Raw genomic sequence first — 27,773 nt, forward strand, 5'->3', positions numbered from 1 at the left:
GTGCATTTGCAAGCTAAATCTGCCACTTATATGTACGATGTACGCCTTCTTTATACATGCTCAGCGCCGCGAAACGTAACGCACGAAGAAAAAAAAAGAGGAAATATGTACAAAAAAAAAAAGGAGGAAGAAATCTTCTTAGCAGGAGCTCAAATTTGCAAGTGCGAAAAGGAAATGCCACAGGGCCTCAGGTGTTGCCAACAAGAAACCATTGACGCTATATGTCGTCCTCTCGCCTGCTTGTCTGCCACTAGAAACCAGGGCTTATTTCTTAACAAGTCTTCGTTGGGTGGGGTTTGGGGAGCAATGGTGGTGCCATCATCATCGTCGTCTTCGTCGTCGCCAAAGGCATCTTTATGAAGGCCATAATTCATTTTGTTCCTGCTTTTACGACGACACGCTATTCGTAAGCTGTGTTGTTACACAGCCCCCATCACCCACTCTGACATGATAAAGAGCCCTGATTGGGTTGCAACTTGCAAGGCAGATAGGTATACACTCTACCATCATACCGTATCCCCTAGTTGCAAGCAAGCACATCACAGCAGACGGATACAAAGTGCCGCATTATTGCCTGATCTTACATGGAAGCTGCTGTGGCATTGGGTTGCTTCCAGCTTCAGCTACAGCACAGAGGAAGAGCATCATTCAACTGTGTATAGCAACATTAGCTGGTAGACTTGCGGCTTTTGCTCCCTTCTGCATCTACACGTATACGTTTTGCTTGTCTTCTTCTCGTTCTCATTGCTGAAAGGGAATGCCGCAAAATGCAAGGAGCTCTGTATGTGCTCTATATATGATGGGTAAAAAGTAGCAGAGCAGCAATCTGCCCCCGAGAACGAACGTCTTCTTTTCTTGAATCCACAAGAGAGGGAACCATGACAATTTATTGGATTTGTTGACGAAGGAAATGATTTTGATAGACTTTCAGCAGAAAGGAAGCTGAGTTTTGTTGGTTTCCTTTGCTTATGACAGGATGCAGTTCCTGCTTGGTAGTTTGTATTATTTTTTTTTTATTTTTTTTACTTTTCTGGCTATGAAATGATTTAACGGGTTTCATCATTCTATGTTAACTCTCGTCTTGTTGGTAGCTAGTCCATTTTTATTCGTTTTCCTTTAAATTCGATATTGGTTCTGGGATTGCTGTAAATGAAGACATTCTAGGTATTCAGCTTTTTGACTTACTTGCTGCTGTCTGATGGGGATTGGTATTTTACCTGATTCCTATAGTGTAAACACAGTTCGAAGAAGTCTTTTTTCGATGGAAGAGCTTAATCCTGGTAGGATTTCTTGATCGAGTTCATTAAATCAGAGTTAGAAAGCCACTAATGTATTATGATGTGATTTTAACCTGGGCAAAGGTAAATCTGGAGAATTTACTTGTCGATTCTTAAAGAAGATAACATTGATGACAAAGTAAATGTTAATTTAGAATTGATCCATTACGGTGTGTTGAAGGTAGAATGTTGGCATAGAGCTTTCAACATGCCCTGCGATCAAGTGATCGAAATCGTTAATAGTCAAATTAATCCTTTTGCAAATCAAATTCACCTCCTGAAAATCAAAAGCTTGAACTTACTTAAACTTAAATTCACATTATAAACATAAGAAGCGATGACATAATATAGGTGATCCCATGAAGACAGCTTTTAAAATGGCTTGTTTTCGGGGGCTTTCCTGTTTACTTTCTTGATTATTATTTGTTTGAGTTACAAATTCTCAAACAAAATAGGATGATATGGCGGAAAGTTCAAGCTTATGATTTTCAGAAAGTGAAAGTGAATGCATTTTCTGAAAGGGTGAATTTGATTTGCAAAGGGATCTAAATTAAATTGTAAAAGGTTAAACTTCGATTGCTTCGATGCTACTCTATTGCTCTCTACGCATCGAATACCCCAGACACTATGATCTCGAAAATGTAAAAGGATCTATACTGGTGGAGCCAAGGCAAAGTTTCAAACTTTTTGAGATTTCTAAACGTGATATAAAAATGCTATTGAAAAGTGGTGAAATACTTGCCAGTTTTAATGAAAATAAAAGAGTTAATTCTGCAGCTTCTAGTTTAGTGACATTTAGTCCAACCTAGTGCAACATGCAAGTAAGATTAGTCACAAAATGAAAGAAATGGCGAACTATCAAATAATTTTATGTGAATATCACCTTGATAGCTATAAAGTTTGCCCCTAAATCACGTAAATTGTAATTTTCATTAAAAATTCAGATTTTTTTTATCAGAAAGCTAAAATTTTGCATTGATTTAGTATTCAAATTGGAGCTATGTATTTAATAGTTCATTGGAATAAAAGACCTCCACGACTTTGCTAGCAAATAATAGGTACTCTTTTATTTTCTATAACAATTTCACTTAAATGTGGTCGTGGGCATGTTTATATGCTTTTGCTAGTTTAATAACAATTTTATAGGAAATGGTAACGGAGTTACGAATACAAGAGTTATGCGCGACAGAGTTACGCGCGTCAAAGTTACGAAAAACCGAAGTTACGAAAAACCAAAGTTACGAAGGTTGAGTCAAGGCAAGAAAAAAAATTGTAAGGGACGGGGATGTCTATTCCCCTCCGTTTAGCCGGGAGGGGGGATTTTCTAAAATATTGACTTAATTTAGAAAAAAAAATTATTAAAATATCAACGGTTACACCATTAATATCGTACTGTACTTTTTTGTAAGGCAAAAGACTTGTTCTTGTACATATATTGTTTTTAAACAAATCTGTTTAATGGAACAGTTTTTGAAAAATTAATTTTCAAAAAAAAATATATGGCTTTTTTGAAAAAAAGTAGTTTTGTTTTTTTTTTTTTTTAATTTATCGAAAACGACAAGACGTTTTTGGATCCAATTTTCAGTTTTAGTTTAAAAACAAATAAGAACATTAAATTATGTAATTTAAATTAGCACATAATTACATAAAATTTTGAAAAAAATAAGTTCGAAATTTATTTTTTCAATTTTTTCTCAAAATTTTGATTTTGAAAACTAATTTTTTCAAAAACTAGTCAAATAAACAGCTATATTTAAAAACAAATTAAAAGATACAGTTTTTGGCTTTACAAAAACGTAAAGTACGTTACTTTTGGTGTAACCGTTGATTTTAAATAATTTTTTCCAAATTAAGTCATTTTTTTTTAGAAAATCCCCCTCCCTGCTTAACGGAGGGGAATAGACACCCCCGTCCCATACAATTTTTTTCTTGCCTTGACTCAACCTATACGCTCTTGCTTTTTGGTACGTTCCTCCAACCCAAAAACATCGTTTGATAGCTTTTGTGTTCGTAACTCTGGTTTTTCGTAACTTCGGTCTTTCATAACTTCGGTTTTTCGTAACTTTGACGAGCGTAACTCTGTCGCGCATAACTCTAGTATTCATAACTTCGTCGGTTTCCCATAAGACAACGTATAAAATCCGGTAGAAGATGAGTTGTGCTTGAGTCAGGGATGGCGGTTGTTAGTACAAAAACCGGTTTGACGGTTTTTCCGGGCCAAAAAACCGGTTTTCGGAAAAACCGGTTTTCGGTTTTGTTGCTTGATTTGACAGTAAAAAAAATTTAACCTAATTCGAAGAAAATCTCTAAGCAATGCTTTTTTTAGTTTGATTTTGTTATAAGAGTTCTTAACTTACTCTTAGAAGGAGTTTTGTACAATTTTTAAAGCTGAATATTAATGAAAATTTATAATTATATGGTTAGTTGAGAGAGGGAATAAAAGTTTTGACAGTTTTCAGTTATTTTTTTTTTCGTCGACGTTTTTTTTTCTTCCGGTTTTTCGTTTTTTTTTTTGCAAAAACCGGTTTAAACCGGAGGAGCAAAAAACCGAAAAAAAACCGGTTGACCTAAGCAAAAAAACCGAAATCGGTTTAAACCGGCCGGTTTTTCCCATCCCTAGCTTGAGTTCGACTGAGTACCAAAACAATCTAATGTACGAAGTACTTTTCAATTTTTTAAAGGACCAAGGATCCAAGATCCAGAATTATTTAAAAAGTGAACATGATTACTGTAACTATGTATATAACCAGATGTTTATTCTCATACCGGTGTAGAAATAATTCACAAGCTTGCAAGATTACATTAACATTATGCACATTATTGAATCAACATGGGTAAAATATTCCCAATATTAAGATTTTACCTGATAGCGTTGTTAAATTTGTTAAATTTATGCTATGTTGGTTCATAATTGGCAGCAGTTCAGGTGAGTGTTTTAGTGGATCAGGCTTACTGACAAAAGATCATTTACATTTAACAATAGGTCATTGTTAAGTTTACAGTGAATTATGATGATTCAATATCGTTTTCATATGGTAAATAGTTTCATTTGAATAGTATGCATATTCATGTTTTGAATGTTTATCGTATTTAAATACAAATTTGATGAATATCTTGTGTATATGGTCATAACTCAAACACGACTATTTTGTTTGAAAATAACAACATGATATGCTTGGTTGATTTAACATGATTTTTTCTCTGAATTAATGAAATTCTAAAAAGATTGGATAAGAAAGTGAATCAAACATTAAAAATATTAGAATTAACTTATAAAATAATTGTTTGTTTTATTCACACTTTACATGTTCAAATCCCTTTTGGTAACACCCTAAGGATGTACATATGTATCAAATCTTGAATTCATATATTAAAAATTTAACTAAATACATTCCTGTCAATTTGATTTAGTACTTCTACCAAACCATTATACAAAATGTTCAAACTAACTGACGAGACGAGAGTAGATTTGTTTTATATGTTGCCTTGATGAATTCTTAATTAAGATTTTTTCAACCTACTTTACCAAGAGATATTCTTCTAACCAAGTTGTTATCACTTCATTTAACCATCAAAATAAAAAAAAAATCCTCGCTTGAAGAAAAAAAAAAAGAACCAGATCCAACTCCTCCGACTTTTGATTTAATATTTAATCAAAACATTCAAAGCTCTAAAAACGTATTTGCTCATGTTAAACTTCCTCAGGGAGTTTTTCTTTATTCCCAAATGCCATGCAACCGAAAAACAAAAAACACAAACTCTTTCGCAAATATATCTCGCTAAATGTGTGTTTGTTGACTATAATATACCTTCCATCTAACCGACATAAAAGTAAGCAGGACTTTGGGAAAAAAAGAGAGTTTTACCAACTGTATGTGTTGTGGTGGGTGGCGGCGGCGCGGCGGTGCGGCGTGTCGGCAACGGGTGGCGATTACTCCCAAAAGCTTCATTACAAGTAAAAATTATTCCCACAAGAAAAAAGAGATTATTTCCAACAACCAAGCACGCAACCACCTTTTGCCATGACCACTCTGCAACCAGACTCATACAAACCTAACCTAACATTGCCGCCGTTACTGATGCCGTCGCTTGTAACGCCATATAGCTAGCATATGTTATGGTCAAAGACCATTATTAGGCAAACTTAGAACTTACCTTTCTATAGCATGGTAGCTTATATTCTTTCCATTGGAAGTTTCAAAATATTCCAAAAAGTTTGTTTTTGTCAACTTTAACCAACTTTGGATGAAGCCCTCACGTTTTTCTCAACTCAATAAGTTCGACAAAGTTTCAAAGTAACGAATGCCAGTTATTCAACACTTTAAACTCCAAGTTTTGAAGCCTTTCAGGTCAATTTTAAGACTTGACCTAAAATTTGACTACACATCGAGATTTGACCATGAAAGACATCCAAAAAAATCCCCCAAACAAATATAATTGAAATGTGCTACCACAAACGAGCGACTACACCATATAACAGCCCTTGAGACTAATAAGTCTGAAACCTATGGATTTGTTAGATGAAAATCCCTTAACCCAGTAGATACCACACACAGCATAAACTTGTGTAACTTTAATCAGTGCGTGGAACGAGTTTTTATTTTTTGTTTTACGAGTATGTTTGGGTCTGGTTTATAACAAAAAAAAAAAAAAGAAAAAATTCCCACAGAAGGACTCGTTACTTTAATGCAATTCAATTAGCGCATAAATCACCATTATTCACAGCGCCATCTACATTTTACAGACTTACCTTGCTGAGCCGTGCATAGAATCCATAAACTGGACTTTGTGTATTTGGTAATGAAGGCGCCATCGTCCTGGGCGTTAAAATTCGCCGTCCCATTGTAGTTGGCATTCGGTAGTTTCTCCTCGGTGAACAGCCACTGTGGACCGGCCAAAGCAGCTATGACTATAGCTACAGAAAAGCTGCGGCAGTTTTACAAAAAAAAAAAAAAAAAGAGAAAAAAAAATTAAAAAAAAAGTTTATTCCTTTATTTTTCTTTAAATATGTAAATATGGAAGAAGGGCAACTAAATATACATGAACATTATACTCACACACACACACACACACTAATACAGACTAAAAATGTAAACACAAATCCTCTATATCGGAACACAAAGAACTTGAATGTTGATGATAAAATGCATAGGAAAATCATTCTCTCTTCGCATAACATTGTGAGTATATGTGGTGCCATCTATTGGCAAATGCGCTATATGAGAAAAGGATATGTGTTTTTATACTACTACTTTCCTTTTTTTTTTTTTTTTGGAATTTTAATAAATGAAAATGTTACATAGAGAGTGGGGGGGGGGGGCAGTAATTTAATTCACTTGACGAAGAGCGGACATCATGGGAACAGATCTAGAGTGCAGTTTATCATAAAAATGTGTTATGTTTGTGTCTTTTTTCAGTTTTTTTTTTTGTTTGAAAGGGTTTTGCTTCCTGGAGCAGATTGGAAGCGCTTTAAAATGGAGAGGAAAATAAAAAAAAAAGTTAAGAAAATTTAGGTCATTTTTGCTACTATATTTGGAAATAATAAAAAGTTTTTAAAGTTACAGCTTGTCAAAGTTAATATTTTTTAAGGATCATATATTTTTTAAGTGATAAGGCTTAAAAAAATATTAACTGGGAGTTGTTTTTAAGTTATTTCTCAATCTACCTACACTTCTTTTATAAAAAAACAAAAATTTTAGAAGAGTTTCAACATTTTTCGTTGGGTTCCCACCATAAACAGAAAAACAAGTATTACTGATGAGAGGAAGAAGGAGGCGGCAAAAAGTGTTTTATCTTCTGCTCTAAATAACCAAATGATTTGTTGAGCTTTGTGACGAAGCGTCACAATTCCTTAAATAATATCTATTAAAATAATATTAAGTAACAAGTTAACATTAAGAAATAATACTTAATTATTTAGAAAAAAAATAATAACAATCAAATCAAAACAAAGAAAGCATTAATAATGAAGAATAAACGTATGCAATATCATACATACGAAATCAGCATACCCACAAGACGATGAGTGATCGCTAAGCGACGACACAACAAAAAAAAAAAAACAAAAACAAAAGAAACAAAAAAATGAAAAGTCGCCACGAGTGTGTAGTGCACGACATCAACGTCATCCTACAAGAAAAAGTATTTTTAGTTAGCATGAACTTTTCGCGTTCGACTGTGTTATACTTCACAGTGAGTTTTAACCGTGGATAACATAAAGGGAACCAAAAATTGTGACCAAATCGTCGATCTTGCGATTCTCTGTTTCCAAGTACCTATTCATTTAGTGTATAGATACAGAGCCAAGTAGACCCGGAAAAAGACTTGGCAATTAGAGGCAGCTCTTCTTGATCGTCATTTTCTTGAATTTTTGGTCCTAAATAGTAATTAAGTAGCTAGTTGTATTAGGGAATCAGAAATCAACACAGGTAGTTTACAATAGAATTTAGAACAGGAAATTATTATTATACTAACAAATTATACCGGAATTATCTCCACATTTTGGGGACATAAGGGTTTCCATTGGGATTCCCACAGACTACTCCATCGAGCTTCTCGTTGGACATAGGTTCTCCTGCCGAGTTCCGACCAGATTTCTCTCCGTATTGTGGAGACATAGGATTCCATTTGGATTCCAAAGACTTCTCCTTTGAGTTTTCTAGCTCATTGGACATAGGTTCTCCTAGCGAGTTCCGTCCAGAATCCTCTCCAGGTTGTGTACTGGGGACATAAGGGTTTCCATTAGGATCCCATAGACTACTCCTTCGAGCTTCTCGTTGGACATAGGTTCTCCTGCCGAGTTCCGACCAGACTTTTCTCCGTATTGTGGGGACATAGGATTCCATTCGGGTTCCATAGACTTATCCTTTGAGTTTCTTAGCTCGTTGGACATAGGTTCTCAGTGTGAGTTCCGACCAGATTTCTCTCCGGATTGTGTACCGGGGACACCAAAATATATGAAGTAACTTGTTATAAATAAAGATTAAGACATTGTATATATATAATAAGCTTGAAGTGAACAATAAATAAAACCGATTGAAATTAAGGATTAAAAGGCTGTTTAATTGAGTTTGGAACTTTCAAAACCCCAAGTTTTGTTGCTTCTTTGGGAAGAATCCTGGAACCCCCCTGAGCTTACCTCAGCATAAGCAAAAAAGCATCACAAATGGCGCCCGAGCAGGGACTTTCTTGAAGGTTCATCCGAACTCCAACCGACCGACCTGGAATCTTAAAGGCAACACCGACCGCCGCCGTTTACCGTTTTACCCGATAAGTCCTTTAAAGATTCACCTGATCCAGACTACAGATTATTCAAGAGCCTTCAGAAAGCTTCACCGTCCAGTATAAAATACCGATCCATAACCAGCATCACCATGCCCGACAGTTTGGAAGAAGAACAACCGACGGAAGAGTATAATCCGTACAAAAATCTCGGATTTATTTACTTCCTCAAAAAGGCAGAACTCATCGAAGTTCTGGGAGCCAGAAACCTTGACACTAGTGGCAATATGCAAGAACTCAGGAAACGTTTAAGCCAGCATTTCAAAGATCTCCGTACTCATAAATCTACACAGTTTAGACTCTTAAAAAAAATTGGAAAAGGATAAGATATCACTCTCTGCTAAAAGATTCAATCTAAATAACATTACAGCTTCATCATCAACAATTTAGAAATTTAAATCTACACGTTAAAACTTATACAATCTTTTCAAATCAGCGTAATTTGGAAAATCAGATGTAAAACAAAAAATCCAGTCAAATAAGGGTTTAACCTCGGAATGAATGCTAATAGAAATTTTTTTGTTCAATACCTTCGTTTTGGTATTCTATAACATATAATCCAGTCAAATAAGGGTTTAACCTCGGAATGAATGTTAGTAGAATTTTTTTTTGCTCAATATCTTCCTTTTGCCATTCTATAACATATCTCAAAAGTCTAGAAAAATCTCATGTCCGCTTGTCGCGATTTCAAGGTCAAATCGCGAAATGGAGATTTTCAAAATTAGCAAAAATAGGCTATGATATTATATACACATATGATACATGATTTCAAGGTATTTTTTAATGCTGATTCCAAAAAATCTAAAATCAAGACAATCTGACGTCTCTGGAAAAAGTTATACCTGTTTTTCATCTGTCAACTCATATTATTATAACAGTTGCAAACTTACTGCCGAAAAACCCTTAAAAGTTATGGTAGATGAACCAAATTTTGCATGAAGATTTTAGAATCCATCATTATTAAAAATCAAAACAATCCATTACAAAATATATATATACCTACGAAATAATGGTATTTTTTGATGGAGGGGCAAATTTTAGGATATGCACTAAAGAAGCTTCTTGTTCATCTTAGGGATAAGTGGTAATAGGCTAATTTTTTCATTTTAATCTTTGTTTGGATATTCTTTAACTACCCTCAAAAATCTAAAACAATCTCATGTCCGCAAGTCCTAATTTTGGAGGTGCAGACGTAAAAAAATTAGCAAGAAAAGTTTAAATTTGTATATGTATACCAACATAAGCGACATGATTTAAGGGTATTTTTTAACACTTATTCCAAAAAAACTCACAATAAGTCAACCTGAACATCCCTGAAAAGTAATGCACCTTATTCATGTTGATCTGACACAAATATCTGAAGAGTTGTTTTTCAATTTTTTAAAATCTGCACCTTATCTTCAAACCAGAAAAATTAGGACTCGCGGACATGAGATTTTTTTAGATTTTTGAGGGTAGTTAAAGAATATCCAAACAAAGATTAAAATGAAAAAATTAGCCTATTACCACTTATCCCTAAGATGAACAAGAAGCTTCTTTAGTGCATATCCTAAAATTTGCCCCTCCATCAAAAAATACCATTATTTCGTAGGTATATATATATTTTGTAATGGATTGTTTTGATTTTTAATAATGATGGATTCTAAAATCTTCATGTAAAATTTGGTTCATCTACCATAACTTTTAAGGGTTTTTCGGCAGTAAGTTTGCAACTGTTATAATAATATGAGTTGACAGATGAAAAACAGGTATAACTTTTTCCAGAGACGTCAGATTGTCTTGATTTTAGATTTTTTGGAATCAGCATTAAAAAATACCTTGAAATCATGTATCATATGTGTATATAATACCATAGCCTATTTTTGCTAATTTTGAAAATCTCCATTTCGCGATTTGACCTTGAAATCGCGACAAGCGGACATGAGATTTTTCTAGACTTTTGAGATATGTTATAGAATGGCAAAAGGAAGACATTGAGCAAAAAAAATTTCTACTAACATTCATTCCGAGATTTACCCCTTTTTTCTCCTTATTTGACTGTATTAATACCTCAAAAGTCTAAAAAAATTCCATACCCGCAAGTCGCGATTTTCAAGGTCAAAGCGCGAAATGGAGATTTTCAAAATTAGCAATAATAGACAATGGTATTATAATACACATATATGATACATGACTTCGAGGTATTTTTTAATGCTGATGCCAAAATATCTAAAATCAAGACAGTCTGGCGTCTCTGAAAAAAGTTCTACCTGTTTTTCATCTGTCAACCCATATTATTATACAGTTGCAAACTTACTACCGAAAAACCCTTAAAAGTTATGGTAGAGGGACCAAATTTTGCATGAAGGTTTTCATATCCATTATCATTAAGAATCAAAACAATGCAATGAAAAAAACATTCATATCTATGAAAAATTGGTATTTTTGTAAAAAAAAAGGGGGAAATTTTGGGATATGCACTAAAAAACATCCTGGTACAATCTTGGAATTAGTGCTAATAGACTAATTTTTTTGTTTTTATCTTTGTTTGGATATTCTATAACTAATGTCAAAAATCTAAAAAAATCTCATGTCCGCAAGTCCTTATTGCGTTAAACTAAGTTAGGTGCAGATTTAAAAAAATTAATAAGAAAAGTTTAAATTTTTAAATGCGACATGATTTAAAGGTATTTTTTAACATTAATACCAACAAAACTCACAAAAAAGTCAACCTGACCATCGTTGTAAAGTAATGCACCTTACTCATGTTGATCTGACACAAATATCTGAAGTGCTGTTTTTCAATTTTTTAAAATCTGCACCTGATGTTCAAACTAGGAAAATTAGGATTTGCGAACATGAGATTTTTTTAGATTTTTGACATAAGTTATAGAATATCCAAACAAAGATAGAAACAAAAAATTAGCCTATTAGCACTAATTCCAAGATTGTACCAGGATGTTTTTTAGTGCATATCCCAAAATTTCCCCTTTTCTCAAAAAATACCAATTTTCATAGGTATGAATGTTTTTTTCATTGCATTGTTTTGATTCTTAATGAAATCTTTCATGCCTTTTCCATAACTTTAAAGGATTTTTCGGTAGTAAGTTTGCAACTGTTATAATAATTCCAGACGAAATGTTGTATTTTAAATCTTTTTTCCTGTTTCAGACAGGGCCCAGTGCCCTGTAACTATTTCTATTAGCCTGCCTATTTTAGTACTAGATTTTGTTCATAGTGTGGTTTGTGTTAGTGATGGGAACTAACGAATAAAAACTATCAAACTATCGATAGTTGTAAAATATTCATTCATTCGATAGTTTTAAATCATTCATTCATTTAGTTAGGTTCTATTTTCATTCGAATAGTTTTTTCATTCGATAGTTTAGTTACTATTTTCATTCGCATAGTTTTTTTATACGATAGTTTTTATTTGATAGTATTTTTTTTTTAAGATTATTCTTATTCGATAGTTTTTTCATTCGTATAGTTTTTCTATACGATAATTCTCATTCGAATAGATTTTTTTTGTACGATAGTTTTTTCATTCAAATAGTTTTCTTAAACGATAGTTTTTTCATTTGAATAGTTTTTTAATACGATAGTTTTTTCATTCAAATAGTTTTCTTAAACGATAGTTTTTTCATTTGAATAGTTTTTTAATACGATAGTTTTTATTCGATAGTTTGTTCGATAGTTTTTATTCGAATGAATAAATGAATGAATGAACTATTCGATAGTTCAAATCATTCAGTTACTAACTATCGATAGTTCAAATCATTCGATAGTTCCCATCACTAGTTTGTGTGCCTGACTTCCTGAAGTTATAAGTTTTAGACTTTGATTTGAAGTTAATGTATCAACCTTTTAAAGAAACCATACATTTTCACGAATCTCAAATGCATAAAGCAAGAGGGTGATATGAGTCCATAACGGAATAAGATTCCACCTTAATGGAAATTATTTTTTTTTTTTAAGGTATTTATAGGTTTCCTTAAAAAAGTTTGAGCGTCAAATTTTGGCCCGCGGAAACAGTGGAACTATAAAAATTGTGAAGTTATACGATACCCCTCCTTATAACAAAAATTATGATTATGGATTTTTTTCGATATAAAAAACTAACGACCTTAAATGAATACAATAAATAAGTTTGAAAATGGTACAATCATAGTTAAAAAATATAAAAATAATAGTTAGGATAGTTTAAACGTTTAAACGATGCATTTGCGGTAGAATGTCAATTATAACTTAAGGCATTTATATTTCTGCCAATTTAGTAAATTATCAAATAATTAGTTGATGAAGTTACATAACGATATTAAATGGTTAAACTACACAATGGAATTGACAGTTTTTTTCACAGGATTTTCGAATTTAATTCGGGCTCCTAAAAATAAGTTAAAATCAACTCATTAAAATAAATTAGAACAAATCTCTCTTCCTCGTGCGAGATTTGTATTGAAGTTGGCTTTGATTGGAGTTGATCTACAAGCTTTCCATTTTATTACTTATATAAAAAGGTGTTTTAAAGCCTGAACTACATCAAAACACAAAGTCAAAAAAGTACGAAAAAGTAAACAAAGCTCAAAATATAAAAATCACATGTATATTTACCTGACATCTATTGGAAAAATTTTGTTTTTGAAGTTTTGAAATTTCAAATAAAAAAAAAAAATTGAAAAAATAAACAAATTACAGTCAATCTCATTCAAGTCGAATTATTTACAGGACACGAAAATTGGTTCGAGTTGGAGGGAAATTCGACTAAGAGGAATCTATTTAATCTTTTTGTTGCAGGCGGTTTCATTAAAAACGGTAAAAAAATTTGAGTTAGAGGAAAATTTGACCTAAAGGAAGTACGACTTATAGGGAATCGACTGTATTTGAAATTTCAATTGTTTGTCAAAAGAGCTTTTTTTTCGCAAAATAACAGGAACTATGTGATCGAAGAGCTACCTTGCGGAAAGGATATAAAATATTGTTTGAGTGTATTTGTTTTTAAAACTTTGTGAAAATTGAAAGCTTGGTCTTGTTCAAGCTTTTTGAATCGAATACTTTTTTAAAATGAAAGAGAGATATACAAACAAGCTACTAGGGGGAAGAAGAAAAAACATCGTGTTTACTTTTTTGTACTTTTTTGACTTTGTTTTTTGATGTAGTTCAGGCTTAAGAACAAATTTTTCTAAAATCGTTAGAGTAGTTTTTTAAAAAAATATTTTTTTATATACATACACTCAGTCACAAAAGTAAGTATACACCCCTATCTTTGTTTAACCAAGACCTCAAAAAAAAAAATCTAACACATTTTCGAAAAAAATTTAAATGTGGTTTTATTTCATTAATCATTGCCTACATATTTACAAAAAAAAATTTGTCAAATAATCAATACTAAATGAAAAAGTGACAAAAAATTAAACACAGTACAAAATTTCGCATTACAAAAGTAAGTATACAGAGAAGAAAAAACTATGAAAATCGATGTTAAAAGTATAAATACATAAATTTTTTTGGGAATTAATATATTTTAGGCTACCCCCTAGACTTGACGAGGTCAAACTCACTTGAAGGCATTGATTTTACTAGATTTTTTGCAACATTTGGGCCGAATCTTATTCACTCTTCCTATAAGACTCGTTTCAGCTAATCCTTTGAATGCTTCCTTACTTTTCTCACCAAATGGTCTCACAGATGCTAAATAGTATCCAAATCGGGTGACTGGGGGACGTTTGGATCTGGTTTTGAAAGTTTTTGATCAAAAATTCACTCAAAAAGACCGAGTTTTGCTTAGGGTCGTTACCTTTATTGAAGATAATCAATCCACCTTAGCCTAATTATTCGACACTCTGGTGCAGGTTTGTCTATAAAATATCTAAAAAAGAATACCCATACATTTTTTCCTCAAGGAGACCAAGTAACCCACACCGAAAGATATAAGCGAAACCCCCATACCATAAACGAATCACTGCCGTTTTTACCAGTACCTTCCTTTCTTTTCGGATCTACTTCTTTTATCGGTTTTCTAGAAATATTGCCACATCCATAACTCATATGCACGTAAGACGAAGTGTACTGCTCAGATGGAGCTGGTAAAATTTGGAGAAAGATACAAAAGTAACAAAATCCTATCAAAAAGCTGGTACTGGTAAAAACGGCAGTGATTCGTTTATGGTATAGGGGTTTCGCTTATATCTTTCGGTGTGGGTTACTTGGTCTCCTTGAGGAAAAAATGTATGGGTATTCTTTTTTAGATATTTTATAGACAAACCTGCACCAGAGTGTCGAATAATTAGGCTAAGATGGATTGATTATCTTCAATAAAGGTAACGACCCTAAGCAAAACTCGGTCTTTTTGAGTGAATTTTTGATCAAAAACTTTCAAAACCAGATCCAAACGTCCCCCAGTCACCCGATTTGGATACTATTTAGCATCTGTGAGACCATTTGGTGAGAAAAGTAAGGAAGCATTCAAAGGATTAGCTGAAACGAGTCTTATAGGAAGAGTGAATAAGATTCGGCCCAAATGTTGCAAAAAATCTAGTAAAATCAATGCCTTCAAGTGAGTTTGACCTCGTCAAGTCTAGGGGGTAGCCTAAAATATATTAATTCCCAAAAAAAATTAGGTATTTATACTTTTAACATCGATTTTCATAGTTTTTTCTTCTCTGTATACTTACTTTTGTAATGCGAAATTTTGTACTGTGTTCAGTTTTTTGTCACTTTTTCATTTAGTATTGATTATTTGACAAATTTTTTTTTGTAAATATGTAGGCAATGATTAATGAAATAAAACCACATTTAAATTTTTTTCGAAAATGTGTTAGATTTTTTTTTTTTGAGGTCTTGGTTAAACAAAGATAGGGGTGTATACTTACTTTTGTGACTGAGTGTAGGTATAAAAAAAAGTTGGTATGCTCTTTTGAAAAAGTAATGTTTACACAAACAACCTGTTTTCAAAAAATTGATTTTTCAAAAAAAAAAAAAAAAAAAAATTGAAATATTTTTTTAAAAATCCAAAATTGCGGCTTTTGAAAATTTTCTAAAATATAAATATTACCTTTACTTAAACACTTTTGTATACAAATTTTCGTTGAAAACTGGTTTATGTTGTATGAGATATTCAGAAACAAAAAAAAACCTTCTATAACAGGTACCGTTAATAACGGAACGAAAAATATTTTTTTTTTAATTTGAAAAGTTGGCTCTTATGTAGAGTACTACACATACAAAATTTAATCAAAATCGTTAGAGTCGTCTTTGAACAAAAATAACTTTTCTTTTTCTGTTATATGGCAGGTACCGTTAGTTTTGGTCATTAAAAAAATTTGATTTTACCTCTAGAGAATCACTACCAAGTTTGAAGAAAATCACTCGTTTACGCTGCAGATCGAGGTATACATATACAGACAGACAGATGGAATTTCCGGACCTACTTTTTTTGACATTCTCCAGCATTATAATGTCATGTAAAATTGTTATCTTGAATTCGATTTTTTTTGCGAATCCTAAACTTGTCCTATAGTCACCGCAAGTAAAAAAATAACATTCCATAAAAACGGAAATATTAATTGAATATTTCCGTTTTTATGGAATGTCATTTTTTTTAAATATCAAAAAACTATTTATTTTTTAATCGGAATCAACAGTTTTTGAAAATTTTTTTTTTAGAAAATCTTTGCTATGCAAGAAATTAAATTGCATTCTTGGTTTGGTATTTAAAACATTTAAAAAAGATATAAATTTCTCATTAAATTAAACTAAAAATAGGCCAAACGAAAATGTAGGAAATTAATACCTTAGACCTAATTATCAACTTCGATTTCCCTTGAAATTATTTTTTTCTTCTTACAAATTCTACATTTAAAAGGTCATCGAACTGTCAACTCAACCTAATTAATTAATCAATAACTCAACAATTTGCAATAACCTTTAAGATTTTTCAATTCAAAAAAAGGTCACACATACGCCGCAGTGACCTTCTAGGGCAAAACAAAATTATCGCTGAACATACATAGATCAACCAGTTTCATTATGTTATAATGGATCCTGTTGACCTTTGTTGACCATTCACATAAGATATTTTAAAATTTTGATAATGGGTGCAATGTACCTATACATTTATATTATATATATATTTTTTAGTTTGGCCTAAGAAGCCTTTGTATATACAGTTTTTAAAACAGAATCCTCCCTCCTTTTTAAACACTGGAAACAACGTGAATTCAACTTTATTTTATTTTGATTAAAGCATTTCGAAATGTTTTCTCTTAAACAAAAACTATAAAGGACACGCGGTTTTCATTTATTAATGTTTCTTTTCTTAGATCTAAATCACTTCCATAATAAACACGATACGCACAATTATGTAAGAGTGAAGAAATCAAGAAATAAATCAATTCTACCAAACACGTTTATTTTTATGGCTTTTTAATCGTTCTGTGATTAATTTAATTACAAGGTGCGACTTTAGAAAATGTTTTAGACATCCAGCTAAATAAAATATCACTTTTTTAGTGAAATCCACACTGTTAGTTTGTGGATTGCCAAATAATTGTACATCAAGGCTTTACGGCCTAGAACTAAGCAAGAAGTTTGAACTTTGAAATTATTCTTATTTAAATAACAGAAATATTATTTTTTTGCAGTACTTTCCAAAGTGCCAGTACTTCAATTTGAGTTAATTTTGCTAAGAAAAAAGAGGTTGTCTGTAAAGCCGGTTTACGGACGATGATTTTACGTGATAACGTTGTCAGAAAACAGGTTGTGTGCTTTTGTTTAAAATGAGTCAGTTGAAGCGTTTACTTATTTCAAACAATCATAATTTACAAGAAAAAGCTAAAAAAAAATACCTTTTTTATTTTCTCATTAGGTATATTAATTATTTTTTATTTTAAGCTTATAAAAAAAATTATGCAATTTATAAGCCAAGTATTTCTTCTTAAGAATAAAACCATTTTTAAATTTTTACAATGCGCAAAAAGTATAAAAATTAAATTTATTGAAAACAATCATTTTCATCAAAAAAAACATGAATTTTTATCTTCTCACGTCATTAATTCCATTTTTTTCACCAACAACCTATATAAAATTTTATACCATCTGAAAGCTTATTGTCTTAGCTCAAAATATATATATCGATCAGGTCTATGAGACATCTACAAAAAGAGCTAGAATTTTTTGAACTCGATCAAATTTCATTAAAAAAAGCAAAAAAAAACATTATGTTCTCAGGCTATGGAATCAATTTTTTTGTTTGACAACCTTTCAAAAATATACACCATGTGAAAGCTTATTATTTCACCTTTCTTATGACGTATCAATCTCATTTAAAAGATGCCTACAAGAGAAGTTAGAATTTTTTAAAGTCAACCATGTCGAATTTCCAGACTGAGATTACGGTACTTCCCACACTCTGGTGGCTGTTCATGATCATCAGATCTCCACTGGTGTTTTGAGGTTTTTCGCAAGTTTCTTGAATTAACATTGTGTAGGATGTAGTTAGTCTACCGTTATGTGTGATGTACCAAATGAAAGGTAATTGTATCAGGATGCTCATAAAAGTTTAATAAAATTTCTATCTGCTCTTGGTCAAAAGTTATAACCTGTTGAATTCTAAAATTTTATTTTACCATTATCTCAAAATTGTGTTTACATATAGTCGTAGTCATGGTCTATCATTACTCCATACACTTTATTCCTGTATCTATTAAAGAAAAAAAAGATAAAAATAAAAAACGATGAAAATCGGTTAAAAAGCTTAAAAAAACGTGTTTCTTCCATTATTCAGTCAAAACTCACTAAACGATTCCAAGTTTTTGCACATGTATGCATAAGGCCAAAACCTACATGTCCTACAAGTTTGAGATTTTTTGAACGCTCCAAGAAAAAAGCTAAAAATCAAAAATTACCCAGAAATACCCCTAAAAAAACAAGGTTTTTTTCAAAAATTCGTATTTCGAAACGCAGAGTGTTGGAAAAAAATCCGTATCAAGCGCCTAATTTTTTTTCCCTCATCTTTCACCTGGCACCTTTAAAATTGTCAAAAAAAATTTCCTTTACCCAAAATCATCAACACGTGTACAACGTTCAAACAAAACGTTATAGCTTAGTTTCAAAATGTTTTAGAATTCTTTCTTAAATGCAGTTATTCTTAAATTAATCTCATCTATCAATAGCAAAAAAAAATCAATTCTCTACGACTTCGCGTTCAGATTTTAGCCCAAATTTCATCTTTCCGTTTTACCCCTGTTTACCCTATTAAATGACGGAATTTTTAAAAATTCTTCATTTGCACTGCGAAAGTGCGAGAGTGTAACGTTAGAAAATGGCGTCACTTTTTTGTGGTGGCTGCCATGGTTCATCGATTTATAAGACGTTATCACATCAAAATAACTTAATTTTTACTCTACTAAATCTCAAATCTTCTATCGTAAGTTTTTTTTTGCAACCATAAAATAAGTAGTTTTCTTTCAATTTCTGCTCTCTAGCACATTTTTACTTCTATAAGAAGTCTACCCTCATACCTTTTACTTACCTAAGATTTAAAAAGTGTTAATTTTTCATTTTAAAGGGTTTTTTGTGAGCAAAAGGATTTTATGATGGCCTGTAGCAAATGTGCCATTTTGGATTTTATCCAATATAAGAAAGTTTTAATGAACACATCTCTACTAAGGTGCTTCAGTTACTTTCACTATACTTCTCCTATCCACAACCACATTGCCAGAGACCTAATTAGAAATGTTTAAAATTTGTTCAGGATTATATTAAAAGTTTCATAAAGGGATGAAAATTAAGTGTGCGTATGCGTGTGTGTATGTGTGTCTTTGTCTCAATGAAGGGTTTTATTAGGCTGAAGATTTATTAGTCATTCATTGTGATAAAGTGTGAGGATGTATTTTACTGAATGAAATTATTATTTTAAGCTTTTTTTTTAGTGTCATTGTATTATTCAATGTCCTATAAAATAATAGTAAAAGTAGTAATAGTAGATAATAGAAGTAGAAGAAGACTTTTGAAGCAGCATTTCAGGCGCATCAAAATAGAAATGCTATTCACAATATTGTTTTGCAGTTTCATTTAAACAGATCTTGGTGTTACGTGGCGTATACGTACTTTTATTTACTTTTCATTTAATTTGTCTAATCACATTTATTGGGTAGTTTCTGTCATTGTGTATATGTGCGGTGACAGACGATAACAGGTTGGACAATATTGAAGCACTTTCAATCAAGTTCTTTTGCAAAATCCAAAGTTTAGAACTGCTTTTATAGTAAAATTGTAAGTCGTGAAAGTTTGCAATATATAGGTGTAGTTTAATTATTTAATATCGTTATGTAACTTTATCAACTAATTATTTGATAAATTTACTAAATTGGCAAAAATATTAAAAAATTAACATTCTTACGTAAATGGTTCGTTACAACGTTCAAACAAGCCTAATGATTATTTTTATATCTTTGTTACCATATCAAGTACCATTTTTCAAACTTATTAATTATATTCATTTAAGATCCTAAAATTCCTTAGCACCTAAATTATAACTTTATCTGGGTAAGAATTGAAATTAAAAATACTCATCCTCTTTTGTTTTTAATACAGGAATATTAAATTTAAATCAAACTGTATTAAAAACATACAAAAATCGCAGAGGAACTTTTGTTTAGAAGGCTATTGTATGTATTATTCAATTTCAAATAAATACAAGCTCACTATAGCACTTATGTGTAATAGCTTTGGAGCAGTATTTCAGATGCATCAAATAAAGATCTTGGTGTTATGGGGCGTATACGTACTTTTTTTACCTTTGTCTTTTGCTTTGAATTGAAAAATAAAGCAATTGTAATAAGACCCTAGATTTCATCTTATCAAGCTTGTAGGTCAAGATGTTACAGCATTATAAAATCTTGGATATGTTTAAATTGAATGAAAGAAGAAGAAGATATTTTTTGTTTAAATTAATTTTAATTAGAAAGTTGATTTTATGATGTTTTATTTTCCTCGTGATCCAGATCAGATCATTGTTTTTATTAGCTTTACAACAAAAGCAGGATTTTGTTTTGTTATTGTTTCGCAAATAAATTAATGATCTGATCCGGATCACGAGGAAAATAAAACACAGCTATTATAAAATAGTAGTTTGAAGTAAAATTCTATAAAAATAAAAAATTCTATTCTGAATAGTAAATAAAACACAAACACGTTAAATTATCTACACAGAGTTTTTATTTATCTTTAGACAATAAGTTTTCCAACAACTAAACAAGTAATAATTCGTTACTTCATCATTGGATGTTCTGATTGCCACAATACGGGGGACAAACTTGAATATGAGGAGGTTCAGCTTCAATAGTTGTAATATATATTAAAAACACCATCATTAGAACTAAGAATGAATAAACACTCATTTTTACTATCGCGGTTGGAGATAATTTGCAGAAATAATATTTTCAAAAAAAAAAAAAAAAACAAAACAAAAGATAACAATAACTACACGACTTTCTATTAAATTCTCTTATAAGTTTGAAACTGCTTTTATAGTAAAAATCTGAAAGTTATCCACATTGTAGTATCGCATTTTGTAACTTCATTTTCATTATCATAATTGTTTTATAATTAACATTCCAACGAAATGATTTGTTTGAACGTTAAAACAAGTTTAAAATTTTATTTTAATATATTTTTCAACCGTGCCAGTATCATATTTCAAACTTATTAAGGGTAATTCATTCAAGGTCTTTAGGTTTTCTATTCCGTCTTATCCCACTAATGTGGGATAGAAATCCATATAATAATTTTGTTAAAAATTATATCCATTAATTATCTAAGTGTTGTAAGATATATGTATAAATTGTACACGTTCTTTCTTTTATGGTAAAAGTTTTTTTTTTAAAAGAAAAATTCAATGAAGAATATTTTTAGTGACTATGAGAAATTTAACAAAAACTTAAAAAATTATATAAAATTTGTTTTAAAATTACAAAAGTATTTTTTAAACGTTTTAATCATGAAACCAAAAATGGAATTTCATTTCTTGAGTTGAAGCCGATTTAAAAAAATATATATTCATATTAAAAAAAAATTGTTGAAAAAAAAGTTTTTTATATTTTTCAAAGAAGTTAGGAAATAATAATGGACGTACAAAAAGTTTCAAAAAATTCGTTTCTCAAAAAATCGATATTTGAAAAAAAAAAAAAAAATGATGTAGGTACAGAGTGATTCAGGAGCAATGTCCCAAAAAGCTAGAGCGTATTTTTTAATGAAAATTGAATATCAAAAAATAATGTACATCCAAAAAATAAATCGATGACAAGAAAAGGCAAATACGAAGGAAAAGAATTCAAAATGATTCTCTTGAAAAATCAAAGAATATGATTTAAAAAGTCCTCTTTTTTTTATTATGAACTGCTTGGGGAGATATTATTTTGTTGTCTTTCATTAAAATAAAATGATTTTATTGCCTTAATGCCCTTACAGCTAGAATCCATGGGCGGCGATCACCCCAGACATAGTAAGAAAAATTCTCAGGTAAGTTTTCAGGTGAACAAAAGTTGATCAAAAAATTTTTTTCAAAAATTTTCCTTAAATTTCATAAATTAATTGATGCCAAAAGATTGTCTAAGAAATTCAAGGAAAAAAAATATATGGGAGTGAGGGACAATCTTCCATAGTTCAAGCGGTAGATGCAATTTTCTTATTAATTGACTTCAAACACAAAAAAAAATATTTGAACACAACGGCAACACCTACAATATTCAAATATACATTTTTTAAAAGCTAGAAGCTTAGTCATACATGTAAAATTAAAATTAAGTTAATTGAATGAACGGCTTTTGAAAGAATGGTAATTGAACTCAGATTTTTGAAAAAAAAAATTATTGAAAAAATTTTAACATGTCGTTTTTTAAACTTGGTCGTAATATAAAATGCATTTATTTTCATATTTTTTTGGCCGCATTTATTATGATTTCAAATTATAAAAGGAAATGTATTACGGTTTATGAAAAAAATTAAAAAGTATTTCATTTTCGAAGAGCTTTTTTTAATAAAAGTTTTGAAAAAAATGTAACTTATTTTTTTTTTTAAGTTCAACATCTAAACATAAAATTATTTTTTATTCATTTAATAACCCTTATTGTTGAAAGTTAAATAGCAAAAATTTAGAGTTCCTATTTACCACAGTCTTTGAGAAAATTAATTATTTCAATGCAAAAATTCAGTTTTAATAAAAAAAAACCATTGAAATTGAAGTAATTTTTCATTTTTTTTTCAAAAGTGTGATATATTTTACCTTTTTTGCTTCAAAATTCAACTGATAATATTTATGGCCAAAAATTTTTTTAAAATAAATTCATATTTTATTAGAAAAAGATTGGAAAAAAGTCATTTTAAATTTTTCTAATAACATTTTTTTTTTTAATTCTGAGTTTGAGAACCATTTTTTCAAAAAGTCTTGATTAAATTTAGTGGATTTAAATTTAAGAGAAAAGAATGAGCTTCTGGTTTTTAAAAAATGTATTTTAAAATATTGTAGGTGTTGCCGTTGTTTTCAAAATATTTTTTTTGTGTTTGAGGTCAGAATGTTAGAAAATTGCATTTATCGCTTAAACGATGGAAGATTGTCCCTTAATTACTGCCTTTTATACATATATTTTCCGTAAATTACCTAGAGAATCTTTTGCTATCTAAATACAATCCTAAGTGGGCTTGAGGTCTTGTTTAATTTTTGACTACCTTTTACTCCGACGTTTCGACTGTGTTTACAGTCTTCTTCATTTTTTTAAATTTTCTTTAGAAAATTTAAAAAAATCGTGATAAATGCTAAAAATCTAATTTTCTATACTTACAGAATTTTTTGTCTTTTAATCTTAAGAATTCAATCTTAAGAACTTCTAGCTTTGGTTGGTTTTTCTTTGCTTTTATTGGTTATAGTTTTAAATATTTCAAAAATTCAAAAAATTCGAAGTCTTGAAAAAGACGTTTCAAATAATCGAAATTTCAAAATATAAATTTTTTTAATTATTTGATAACAAATTCAAAATTTCTTATCAAATCTAGCCTACAGAATCAAGTTAAACATAAATTCAACCTAAAATATTTCTTTATTTTATCTACTAAATAATAATAATAATAATGATAAATATCAACAAGTCCAGCCACGTAAAAACAGAAAACAAAGAGGTTTAAAAAAAAGTAGTTTTGGTCTTTTGTTAATTTCTCGTAAATGACAAGATATTTATAAATCCGGTTTTCTGTTCTTATTAGTACTTAATAACATGAAATTTTGAAAAAAATTAGTATTAAATTTTGTTTCCAATTTTTTTTTCCTCAAAATTTTGATTTTAAATTTTAAAAATTTAAAAAAAATTTAAATTTTTTTTTAAATTGCCCCTCCCCGCTAAACGAAGAGGATAGACCCCCCCTCCATAGGTTTTTTTTTTTCTTGTCTTGACCCAACTTACACGCTCTAGCTTTTTGGCACATTGCTCCTGAATCACCCTGTATATTTTTTTCAATTCCCATGTTTTTTTTTTTCTCAATTGAAACATTGAAGTTGCCAAAAAGCTTTTTTTCACTAAAAAATTCTTTAAAATCGGTTAATGCATGGTTAAATAGACATGTTTCTATGGCAAGTAACTTAGGTACCTACCTACAGATTTAAAAAATTAAAAACTAGAAACTAAAATTCACACCTTCTTAGAATAAACACTTAAAACTAAACACGACTTCAAAATTCCTTTAAATGGCAAAAGAAATTTTTTGTATCGATCGCACTTTTTTATTTGTCAAAACAATGCGCTTTTTATCATTTCCAAAATTTTTTAATGCAGAGTTGAAGTTTCTAGAATTTTAAATTTTCATAATTGCAGAAACCAAATAATCTTATTGATGACTATTTAAAAATTTAGATCTCGTATGTATTTCTGTTTATTTTTTGTTGGAAAGTCCACAAGATCTATTACTATTTTAATAAAGTTCGGCTACCAAAAGCGATACATTTTTCAAATTAACTATAATTCAAAACATCTAAAATTAATTAAAAATTGAAAAACTCAAACTCAATTATTCAAACTCTTTGAATTTATCTCAAAATTCCTATTTGCAAGTTAGCCAACAAATGTTTGATATTTCATAATAATTTTTCCCAAAAGTCAAATAAATAACTTTTTTTTTGTAAATAAAAGTTGAAACTTTAAAAGCCCCTCTAACTTTCACAATCAGTATCTCTTCCATCAAAAACAATTCTTGGAATTCGAAAAATTTACTTTTCTCATAATAATCATCAATTTTAACGTCATAGCTGTTTTTCTTTTTGCAAGAATTTTTGTGTGTTAAAGTCAAAAGTCAGTCATTATACAAAAAAAAAAAAAAAATGCCTCCTCCTCCCCTCATCACAATCGTTTTGGTTATAACCAAATAAACTTAAATATTCCATCTCGTTTTCCTTTAACACCACCAGAGAGTGATGATAACTTAACCTTTTCCATCATATATTCAACAGGTTAGAGTTATGCCTTTCAAAAAGTTCCTTTAAAAAAAAAATAGAAACAACAACCTAAATACTCTCTCTGTGTGTTTGTGTACACATCCATCATTTATCTTACTCATAACTTTTTTTTAAAGAATTCTCTCTGTCAAGCAACAGGAGGTAACTTTTTTGTTAAAAAATATTTTCAATAATCTACCTTCAGAGCCAGAAAGTTTGTGTCTTGGACATAGGTATAAAATAGCAAGCAAAAACAGTGACAGAAGTGTCAAAAATATATATAAAATATGTGTGTGTTGGTGTATTCTTTGACTAAAAACCCTTTCCAACACTTTGTAAACACTTTAGGTCCCAAACTAAACGTTCTCATTCTCTCTCTCAGAGAAAAACACACACAAGTCATACAAAAGGACTTCATCATCAACCACCTGAGACAGGAAAAACAGAATAATTTTTAACTTTCCAACTGAAAACACAAACAGAATTAATCCTTAATCCTTTTCCTTTTCCGTGGCACCGACAACAAGAACGATGAAGGAGTATTATTTCCCTTTCTGACTATAATTCTTGTTAAAGTTTTTTTTTTTAAAGAGAATTAAATGAAGACAAAAAAAAAGGACACCATCTCCTCTTTTACACTCGGCAAGCTTACCTGGCAGCTACAGGTGTCATAATCCACAAGAAATATCCTGAATTCCGTTCACTTGAGAACCTCCGATTTAAAGCTACCCGATCGTCTAGATAGGTGCTCGATTTCTCTCTGTGATGTCGAGTGGCCGCTGTTGCCGGTGCCATTGTCGTCGTCGAACAGGACGGTATGTTATTTATGTCTGTAAACGAATTCAAACTTATATTCAAGTCACTTCCTTCGCTGAATACACTTGCACCCGCATTCGGTCCACCCGGAAACCCACCACCACCACCGCCACCGACATTTGCGACCACTGGCGGAATAGCACCGGAAATACTATTAATAGCTCCTGCTGCACCATCCCCACCACCCAATCGCAATTGACTATTGTTCGCGACAAAATTGAAGTTATTGCTACCTGGTGCAATGGACACATGGCGATTGGAATTACTACTACTTCCTGTTGTGGCACTGCGTCTCAGTAAATATTCCGCCGACGACTTACCGTTATGGTAATTTAATTCAATACCAACGGAAGAGAGATCTTTTTCGGTTTTCTTAGGCGGAGGACATCGGCCGGATGTGATTGTTGTATCACCACCACCACCAACACCGGGACTAATTAATGACTGAATAGCGTTACTTCGACCGTTCGCCGCCGCCGTTTCGCGGTCGATGAGATTAACGCTGTTTGTCGAACCACCACTTACACGAAATACATTCGGAATGGACGGATAATCGCGCATCCTTTCGGGCAAAAAAACAGAGCGACTTGTCGGTTGTCGCTCCTTTATTTATTTATTTTGTTTTTAAAATTTTTTTTTGTATCCTTTTTTGTTTTTCGGGCTATCCGACCGATTGGATCAGCAGTTGTCACTAAACTGAAAGTGAATTACTCGGGAATCCTTTTTTGATGCCGACAAAAATATATTGCTTGAGAGCTTCTAAACACCACCACCATGCCAACGCCACGCCAACAACCTCGTCTCAACGACGGCGATGAAAATAAGGACGACGACAGGGCGACGACAACGACGATAGCGAAGGACTACGACAATGTCCTCGACGAGTAACTATACATTCAACTTGCAGTGGCAGTTGTAGTAAAGCAAAGCACACGAACCCGAGAGATTCTCGCTTCTTTTTGTAAAAACGATGTAACACGACGAAAGTATGTTATCACAATGATGTTCATTTTACTGTTGAAAGCGAATGAAGGTCCTGGTTCCTGTAACAGCAACGAGTAGACGACATGGAGCATTATACCGAGTATCTTTCTGGCTCTGGTTCTGCGAGTTTAGAAGAGGATTTAGGTTGGCAGCAGAGCGAGGGATGTGTGTTGATACGAGCGAGATGTGTGCCAGCTGAAGGACGCATGTGCCACAGCCACAGAGTGTTTTGTGTTGATGCTATTCGTAGTTATACTACCACCACACGACTCTACTGGATGCTGCTTTTGGTTATAATCATCTATGTCTATGGTCTTTGGTCAGGTCCGTATTTGGATCTAAAGTAAAAGGTCATGGTAATGATTATATAGCTTTTTTGGTGGCATTTTTTATTGTTACGGAAATATAATCTCATAAAAATAAGTGTTTTACAGGAGCGTTTACAATTAAGAGAGGTTTTTTTTTGTTTGTTTGTTTTTGTATAATAAAATGGATTATAGTTTGGAAAATCAAATTGAATGTAGTAGTAATTGGCATACGTAGTGTGCTTGGGAATATGTATGGTTCGAGATTTTTAAGTGGTTAAATATTTACGTCCCTTACTTTGGCGGACACTTTGTGGCGGAATAAAAAAAAAATGTATCTCATTAATTGAAGCTAATTAAATGCTAATTTGTTGCGCAAACCAAAAATTTGTAGCTCCCATAGTTTTTGAATTATTGAATTTTTCGCTAAGATAAGTCTGAAGCTAGCGGAAAAAATCTGAAATGATTAAAATTAATAAGTTTAGTTGACCTCCAAATTTGTAGCTTTTTAAATGCTTTTCAATTACATAAACTTCGTTTTTGTAGCTTGAACAGTTTTTTTGTTATTCAAAATTCCGCTAAAATAAGACTGAAGTTAGCGGACGAAAGTAGGAAAATTAATATTTTTTTGATGCCCGAAACTGTAGCTAA

General features: G+C 31.3%; 1 protein-coding gene across 1 annotated transcript in view; it reads right to left on the reverse strand.

Annotated features, from left to right (window-relative positions):
- Window positions 1-26,394, reverse strand: part of LOC129909730 (uncharacterized) — a 95,504-nt gene extending 69,110 nt beyond the window's left edge. Inside the window, exons 1-2 of the mRNA XM_055986803.1 lie at window positions 25,670-26,394; window positions 6,028-6,203 (exon numbers count right to left, since the gene is read on the reverse strand). Of these exons, the coding sequence (XP_055842778.1) occupies window positions 6,028-6,203; window positions 25,670-26,394 (901 nt within the window). The remainder of the gene's footprint in view (window positions 1-6,027; window positions 6,204-25,669) is intronic.
- Between the last annotated feature and the right edge of the window lie 1,379 nt (window positions 26,395-27,773).

This window comes from Episyrphus balteatus, chromosome 2, assembly GCF_945859705.1.
Source record: "Episyrphus balteatus chromosome 2, idEpiBalt1.1, whole genome shotgun sequence".
Taxonomy (NCBI): Eukaryota; Metazoa; Arthropoda; class Insecta; order Diptera; family Syrphidae; genus Episyrphus; species Episyrphus balteatus.